Raw genomic sequence first — 9,108 nt, 5'->3', positions numbered from 1 at the left:
AAGACGCTTTTTTTTTTTTTTTGGCAAGGGAAAAAAACCTATTCAAACTTCCTTAAGGAAAAAAAAAAAGGTAAAAAAAAAAAAAAAAAAAAGGAATTGACAACGGCAGATTTTTAAAGGACTGGATTAGAGAGATGTTAGAACTGGATGGCCGGGCTACCCTGTGAGGTCTCAGGAGGGCCTCTGTGGTGGGCGGTCACAGGGTGAAGGCTGGCGGGACGGGGGCCCCTGGACCGCCATCACGCGGGTCCTGCCCGCTGCGCCAGGCTGCGGGGAGGCCCAGAGCCAGGAGCGGAAGGGGGACCTGCAGGGCTCCGGCCTCTAATTCCTTTCTCCCTGCAGCTCAGTGGCATAGAGGACATGCTCCTTGAGCAGCTGCCATGCACGGAGTGACAGCGATGTGGTGAGCACCTTTGGGGCCCAGCGTGGCCAGGTCAGGAAGAAGGCGAACCCTTTCTCCAGGAAGGTGGTGCTGTCCCCACCTGACCATGCCACCTGCCTAGGGTCCTGAGGACTGAGGACCATGCTCTCTCCTTGACCACCGTGGGAGCCAGTAATGTTTAGGTGGTCCCCTTAATAACAGAGACACGCACCTGTACCTGCACCGCGTTTCACAGGCCACGGGCTCTGCCGCTGGGTCATCACATCCAGAGCCAGGTGTTACCTGATTTTGTGGGTCACCAAGCTGAGCTCTGAAGAGGTACAAGGGCTTGTCCAGGTCACAGACCTTGTGACACCAAGCCATTCACTCTATCCATAGTCTGCCCTGGCTCAGACCCAAGGCCTCCGCTCTGGGGACCAGCACTGCCACCAAGCTCCCCGCTCCAGACTTGCCCCAGCAGCTCTGCCCCCATCCCCACCCCCGCCGGCTCCTTCCTGTTGCCTTTGACTCTGTCTTCTCTTGCCCTTGTCTTGTCCCCAGGTCGTGCAATTCCTGTCTCCCTGAGCCCCAGTCCTGCCGACCTGCAGTGGGGATGTTCACACTTTTGTTCACCTATTGTTACCAGTCCTGCGTGTTCTACTGTGCCGTACCGGGGTCCACGAGGGAATGGATAGACAGGGGGTGAGCCCTGCCTGCAGTCCCCTCGGCCTCCCCCGGCAGACAGGCCCTGGAGAGCACCTGGTCGGTATAGCTCCCTCCGGGCTATACCTGTGCCTCTGCTTTTCTCAGCTGCCTGATGGTTTCTGGCCTCTCTCTCCATTCTGTCCCTCCCAGCAACTAGTGTCGTGTGCCGCACACTCCGAGGTGCTTCTCATCCTGTCCCCTCAGCTCCACGTACCTCTGGCTGCAAGGCACCGGGGCCTACTTGTCTGAGCTTGGGCCAGGACTCCAAGGCCCTGGACCAGCTCTCACGTGGCGCGTGCCTGCGCACTGCCATGCCTCCCAAAGCCCCACCTGCCACGCGGGCTCGAGTGCAGCTCACCGGAAGGCCCGAAAGGAGCCTGGTCTGTGCTCAGGGCTCAGAAGCCTGCTGGTCACACAGCCCGTGATGGAGCAGGAGGCCAGGCAAGCGAGCACTGTGGATGGGCCCCCAGGTAACCCACCTGTGGCCAGACGCTTGAAGTCCCCCTTTTTATAGGTGCCCACACACCTGGATGTTGTGAGGTTGTATGTATTGTATGTAGCATGAACACTTTGTAATATTGATTGATTAAATGTAAGAATTCATCTAACTTGGGCTGAACCACCTTCTACCCTTGACCGAGGCACTAGAGGAAAGAAGTGACCACAGGCATCGCCAAGTACGAAAATGTGAAACAGGGAGAATACTCATGAGTTTAACGTATTTCTTTTACTTTGGAGCTTTGGGTCAGAATTTTTTGTTTTCGTGTGATCCAAATGCCCCAAACCCCAGTGTTCTTGGAAGCATGATTTGAGAACCTTTAGAGTAAGTGCCCTCAGAGTCTTGACCAGCAAGTCTGGTGTTCAAGACCCCCCTCCGCCTGGTCCTGCTCTCCCCACCCTCCTGCCCCAGCCAGCTGTCACCTTGCTGTTCTCGCAATCACCAGGCTGTCCTGACCTGGGTAGTTCCAATCCCAGCAGGAGTCCCTCTTCCCTCACTGGTCCTCGCCACCCAAGCCCCAACCAGAGTCCCTTCCCTACCTCCCATGACCTGCAGCCACAGCCCGGCCCACCTGCGCCCTGCCCTTCCTGCTTCCTCCTCAAGGTCAGCTGCCCCGCCTCTGCCTCCTGAGCAGGTAAGCAGGACCACGGGTTACCAGTACAAAGGGATGCATTTCGGTAGGAGGAATCCATTCTGTGGGATACTGGTCCTCCCCACTATGAGTGACTTTAGTCCATAGCCTCCTCATCATGAGAGATGTGAGGGTAACAATACGTGGAAGCCGTTAGTATCTCGTAAGTGAATTGTCTAAGAAAAATACTGTTTCTCCTATTTCATATTCTCTGGTCCCAGTCTTTCTACCTGGAACCAGACAGATATGCATCGGTACCACACGTGACAGGATTTCGGTCTCTCGTGGTAACCCCATCACCTTGCACAGTGCTTGGCAGTGTGAGAGTGTGGTCAGTGGGAGCCCTCCCTAGGCAGACACCTCTCGGGGACAGAGCATCAGGACGGCAGAGCAGCAGGAGCATCAAGATCAGCCAGCTGCCTCGTTTTAGGAACAGGCCCAGGAAGAGAAGTTCTTGTTCGTGCCCCACCCCTAAGTCCCCAGGTTGCTGCCCTAATCCCCAGTGTGTGTATTTGGAGGTGAGGCCTCAGGTAAGGACTGGGGTTAGATGAGGTCGTGAGGGTGGGGCTCTCATGGGATTAGCGCCCTTGTAAGGAGAGAGGAAGGTCTCCGTCTCCACACAGAGGCACCAAGGAAAGGTCACGTGAGGACACCGTGAGAAGACAGCTGTCCGCAAGCCAGGAGGAGGCCCCTCAACGGACACCGCACCTGCCGGCACCTTGATCTTGAACTTACAGCCTCTAGAACGGTGAGAAATAAACATCTGTTATTGGAGCTTCCCGGCCTCTGGTGATGGCAGGCCGAGCTGCCGTTGGCTCTCGTGCAAACTTCCTTTGTTTCTGAAACCTTTGACGCCACCGTGAATTGTGCCGGGTGCTGCAGACACAGCAGTGAACGAAGCAAAGGCTCTGCTCTCACGCAGTTTTCCTTCTGGAAAAAGGTGAACAAGGACCTTGGAATCTGCAAAATCCTACGAAGAAAACGGAACAGGGTAATGAGGTAGCAAGTCGGGTCAGGCGGTGAAATGGTCACTTTGGCTGAATAAAAAAATTCTTAGCTCACATTTTCTTTTTTGGGCATCTGTACTATGTTACCCTGTGTGCTCCACTGTGTTTTAACTTAAAAGTATTCTGTAAAGATCTAATGCCAGATACATTAGTAGGTCATTTTACCTTATGCCGAAAGGACTTGTATAAATTCTAATAATTTTAATAGATTGTCTCGGAGTTGACTTCTGGTCATTGTCCCAGGTACATTGTGTCCCCTTTAAATACACAAGGTCAAGTCGTTTTGTTTGTGTTCAGGAAAGTTTTCTTTAATCGTTGCTTATATTTGTTCTCCACTGCTTTTTCTTTCTTTTAGGAAGTGGACAGGGCTTCGGATATGCCTACGCTGGGTCTTCGCTTCTCTTCTGTGTCACTGTCTCTTGAATCCTTTTCTCATTTTTTGTATGCTTCTACTCGGAATACTTTTTCTCTCCAAGGTGCTCCACCTGTTTTGTAAAGAGATTTGAGTAGATCGGAACACAATGCCGTTGTTACCATGTGGCCTCGATCCTTGCTGTGTTTTAAAGTTATTTTGTTAGTGTCATTGTATTTTGCTTACAAAACAACTTTATTTATAATGAGGAAATGCCTTGAGAGATATACTAACTCTAAAAGATTTTCCCTGTCTTTTCTTACCAAATGAGTTAACTTGAACTAGTCCAGTGAAGCCACTGTCAGTAAATTCTCTAAGTGTTGGTGAGTGAACCTATGGCAAAAACAATTTATAAATTTCAGTGAGAAATTTTCCCAAGAAAAGTGCTCTCACAAATACTTGACTATAATGGCCATTCATGGTCTTGAGGTGAAAAATCAAGAGCCCTTAAAACTACGAACCTGAACTTTCAGTAATGTGGGGAACGCTTTGTACTTCTCAGTAATCAAACTTAGAAACTCACCTCTGGAACCTGATCCAGATGATACGATACTCAGCAAGTTTGGAGGTTAAGATGCCAATTACCTGGGCCCCTGGGCTTGGAGGACTTAAAAGGCTGACATCTAGGAAACCCGCCTGGTACTGCTCTAAACGGTGGTGTCTTCCTTCAACACTGGCCTCGTCAGCCCATCAGCCAAGGACACCAAGAAGCCATGTCTACGACACCGTTTTGGTTGGATTGTACTGGGTGAAATGTCTGAGAGTGTCATATCTACCGATTCTCTGACTCTTGAGGGTCATGGCTAACCACAGGACACCATCATCTTGGAAGGGACACATGCAGCTTTAGCGTATCTTGTAGAAGAATGATAGACTCTGCTCATAATTGTAATGTAGGGAGGAGGCAAGAGAACTAGAATGTTCAGCTGTACTCAGAGACTGCAATATGTTGATCAGCCTGGCAGCCAAGAAACCTACAGAACAAAGGAAGATCTCTGCTGGGATTGCTAACGACCCATTTCCCCACCCCCAGAAGGGAGAACAGGGAAAACAGTCTTTTAAGTGGTTGCCCTACACAAAATCAAACCCTTCATTCCCTCTGGCTAAAACCACGGGGAACCTATGGATTAAAGTCTGGGAACTGCCAGCAGGCCGTTCATGCTACAGATGAACTTGTGCTGCATGCTCATCTCCTCACTGTGTGCCCGGTATCGAAGGAAAATGGGTAAACAAAGTCCTTAAACTGTAACTCGCAGGAACTAAAGAACGATACACGAACTAAATTCCTCAGGGTCCCTCTCAGTGTCTTACGCTGTCCGTCTCAGGTCCTTTTCTCTGTCACTCTGCCCTTGTCCATCGTCTCTGTCCCTCTGAGTCTCTCTCAGGCTCTCACTCTCGGCCCCTGAGCGGAGACCACGCTCTGTCTGTGGAGTGTGATTCCTTCTTTAATAAACTTTCCTTTTGGCTCTAACTTTGGCGTGTGTTTGACTTCTTTCGAAACTCTCCACCAAGAACCCTCTTCTGTCTTAGGGTCTCGCCCCACTCGGGGGAATATGGCCTGTTCTGCATCAATTCGACTATCCCACCTGGCGCACCGTGGGATCCCCTGGACTCGCTGTGACCTCTACATCCACCGGTGAGGGCACTCCACCCGTTTAGGCAAGATTTAACTTAGCTTGACCCCTCACCTCCATATCACCCTTCACTGTCTCTCCAGGGATTGCAGGGGGTCTCACGCTTCTTCCCATCACCCCTTCCTTCAAAGCTCCAGCATCTACTGATCGAGTGTGTTTTCTGGATGATCTCCAAGTGTCTCATTCATGTTCCACACATGTCACCCCATCTCACACTAGGCGACCACAGGGCTGCAGGTGACAGACTCCATGCCATGTTTGGAATCAAGTGTGAGAGTTTGGGGAGGCTTGTGGGTTAACATTCAGACTATACCTTGGAGTGAGATATTAGGTACTCTTGTTTTTATTTATTTAAATTAGTTTCAAGTATACAGTACATTGGTTAGACATCAATATAGTTCATAAACGACCCCCCCACCCCCAATTGCTCCCTCTCTCCCCTGGCCCTCCACCTAGCCATCGTATTAATGCTAACTGCATGCCTCTCCCGTGCTCTCCATCTTGGTGACCAACTGTCAACTAATTTGTGCTTCTTTAACTCTTCTTGTTTTGAAAAAGTCCCTGAGCCATTATTATAGCATCATCCCTCCCCTCCCCAAGCAGCCCCCCAACATCTCATCTTTCTGGGCTCTGCCGTTCCTCACAGACCCCTCTGCCTTCCTATAGCTAATCCTGGCAACACATTCTTTATTATGCAAAACAAGTAGGTCTGTTTGACTTGGGGCTGGCTTTTCTTGAATCATTGCCACATCAATGTGTCTTGCTAAAGAAAAGACTATCCCCAAGAGAAACTACTTCTCCCCCAGGGACAGAACTGCTGTGGCCAATTGTGTGTTCTCAAATTTCTTTCTGCCTCCTTTCTTCTTAGTACACCCGCTCAGAATGTGTGAGCTGAGCAGGAAGGAGGAGAGGGTTTGTCTGAACAGGACCCATGGAGGAACATTTCCTGGAAATCAGGCTGAGGCAGGTCTGCTGAGCAAAATACTCCAGGAGTGGGTGAAGGCGGGGAGCAGGGACCAGTCTGGTCCAGAGCAAGCTGCTTGGTTAAGAAAGGGCCTTTCAGAGAACCTACCGCTCAGGGAGGTATTATAATAATGCCTCTTTTACACACAAGAAAGCAGGGGCTTAGAGAGATTACATACTCTGCTCAAAGTTAACATAGCTAGTTAAGTAGCTGGCCAGGATTAAAGCAGGCACCCTGGCTGGAGTCTACACTCCTAATAGTCAGGGTGCTATTTCTGTACAGACATGGGAAACAAACATGCTTGGATGGAATCCCAGTGGACTTCTTACTCAGACCCACGGTCAAGTGTTTCACTTCTCAGAGCCTCAGTTTCCTCCCCTGTAATAAGATAAGTGTTTTCAACCTACCTCATAATGTCCTTGGAATATTAAATCAGCTACCAGATGCAAAGTGCCTGGCACATAGTAGATTCAATAGGTTTTAATATTCCTCCTGTATAATATGTTCTATATTTTATGGAAAGTGTCATTAACAGCATTCTTAAGGGGGGAAAATGAGAGACTTTTAAAGATTATTTTACTTTGTAATAAAAGAACCATAAAAAGCATTGAGAGACAAATCAAAGGCCAGTGCCTGTTCTTTTTATTAACATGGTTTAAACGGGAGGGAAAGAATGACTATTGGTCTGAAGCTAAAAGAGATGAAGGATGTTGCAAGAACATTACAACTTGCTCTATTTTTTTAAAATCACACAATTGGCTTATTCGAGGGGCTTGCCTTAAAAAACAACATGGAATCACAAATAATTAGGTCGATTTTTGCTTCAAGTTATAGCTGCCTTTTCCCCACATTTCTACTTTTCTTGGAGACGATTTAACAGGGTGACAAGCACCCTTATCTCCGTCTGCTCCAGGCTACCTAAGAGTGAGTAAACTTGAAAGAAAACTATTGTTAGCTTTGTGGCTACTTAAAACAAAGGTAAGAATAAAATTTGGGTATTATGCATTTTTATTCTTCTCTTTCTAGATAATCCTTTTCTGAAAGACAAGGTTGGTAAGTACCATATCCTGAATTTCATGAATCCCAGTTTTTAGTATTTTTAAATGTACATAATTACTTCAGTTCCAAGAGGCTCAAAGTAATTGGCCACTTGTTAGTAATGAAGGTGAAAGTGTGTGACGTGGTACAGAGTCACAAGGCTTGGGTTTTAGTCCCAACTACCTAATAGCTTGCTACAGAAATGAGTCACACCAGCCCCTTCGGCACCTGAGTCACCTCCTCGGTCAAGAAAAGATGTTACCCTAAAAGGCAATGACAATGTACAGGTTATTGTGACATGTGGTTCATATAGATTATCCCCTGTTGGTCCTACAAAGAAATACCTCGTTACCCTCCATTTCCTGGGGAAGAAACGGGCTCAGAGACACTGTTACTTGTCCAAAGTGATGCGGCCCAGATGTTACCAGAATATGTCCAGGTTCTGGCTTCCAGTGTTCATTTAGTCAATTCCATCTTTGGCCCTGAGCCAGCTGCAGCAGATACAAGAGCTCTGAAGACGCATGCCCAGAAGAAAGGAAGCGCCATGGTTGGTGGGATACAGGAAGGGCCCTCTGTGAGCGGACCAATCAGGCGAGCTGGTCCCGGGCCCGCGGGAGGGGCGGGCGAACTCGTGGAGGGGGTGTTCCGAAGGGCCGCTTGTCAGCAGGTGGCACAGGCTTCCACGTGGAAGGGGCTCCGCCCAGCGCCTGCTCCCGGGGCTGGCTTTATTTTCCACTCCTCCGTGGCGGACGCCAGCCAGTCTTTTCTTTACCTCTGTGCACACGTGCAAGTGTTTTTCTAGGGCGCTGGTTTCCCAATGGCAGTGGGGACTGGGAGAGAGGTAATCTTGCCCTTCCGGGAACATTTGAAAATTACTGGAGACATATTTGGTTGTGACAACTTGGGGGGACAGGGGAGTGCTCCTGGCATCTAGTGGGTAGAGACCAGAGATGCTGCCAAACGTCCTACAGTACACAAGATGGCCTCTCCTGACCAAGAATTATCTGGCCCCAAATGTCCACAGTGCTGAGCCTGGAAACCCTGGGACTGCTCATGGAGGAAAAACGGTAAAAGCAGAGTGGGCAGGGGCCCAGCGGCCTCCTGGGCCCAAAGGAGGCCATGCTAGGTGTGCAAGCAGACAGGCAGGTGCGCAAAGACCCTCACTGGAGATCCACAGAGCCTACGAGCCCCGGGAGTGGACAAAGGAGACAGAGAACCATGCGGGGGACAGGGTCCCATTCAAGCAGGACGAGGAGGGAGAGCAAGCCCGCACTCTAGTCCCTCCAATGCACCAGCCCCGCCCCGGCCAAGCTGCTGCCGGATTCAGGGAGAAGGCCTCTGGGCTGCTGTGGGGTCCGGGAAGGCCCCTGTCGTTGATTTGCCTTGTACCCAGTGCCATGGGCAGACCTGGAGATCAGGCTCACTGGAGTCGAGCGTCATCGCTACTACTTCCCGGCTCTAGGTCTTGGGGAAACCATTCCAACCCAGGAGTCTCAAAATTTTCATCTGTAAAATGGGACATTAACATATACACTTCACGGGATTTCTGTGACGGTTAAATGATGACCATTACTCGGTGAGATCCTGTACTTCCAGGATGTACTATGGGGGCCTGACCTCAGTATAAACCACACCCAAGGGGGCAGGGAAGGAGCGCCGATGGCCAGCTCTGTAAGAAAAGCCTAGGGACCAGCATGAGGGGACGGAGACCAGCACCATCTTCCTGTAAGAAGCAGAGGCCTCCTTGCTTTTGTCTGATCTCCGCACTGAGAGGTGGGGGCCGACATACCAGTCCCACCAGCCAGCCCCCCTCATTGGTTGTGCCTGGTCAGCCATTCCCAGTCGTCCAGCTGCTGT

General features: G+C 50.1%; 1 protein-coding gene across 1 annotated transcript in view; it reads left to right on the top strand.

Annotated features, from left to right (window-relative positions):
* The window catches only part of LOC102880993 (T cell leukemia/lymphoma 1A), a 3,411-nt gene extending 3,018 nt beyond the window's left edge, over nucleotides 1–393 (top strand). Inside the window, exon 3 of the mRNA XM_015599586.1 lies at nucleotides 343–393. Coding sequence (XP_015455072.1) covers nucleotides 343–393 — 51 coding nt within the window. The remainder of the gene's footprint in view (nucleotides 1–342) is intronic.
* Nucleotides 394–9,108: the final 8,715 nt, after the last annotated feature.

This window comes from Pteropus alecto, unplaced genomic scaffold (assembly GCF_000325575.1).
Source record: "Pteropus alecto unplaced genomic scaffold, ASM32557v1 scaffold8, whole genome shotgun sequence".
Classification (NCBI taxonomy): domain Eukaryota; kingdom Metazoa; phylum Chordata; class Mammalia; order Chiroptera; family Pteropodidae; genus Pteropus; species Pteropus alecto.
The sequence above is the reverse complement of the archived record's forward strand: the minus strand, read 5'-3'. Positions and strand labels throughout refer to the sequence as shown.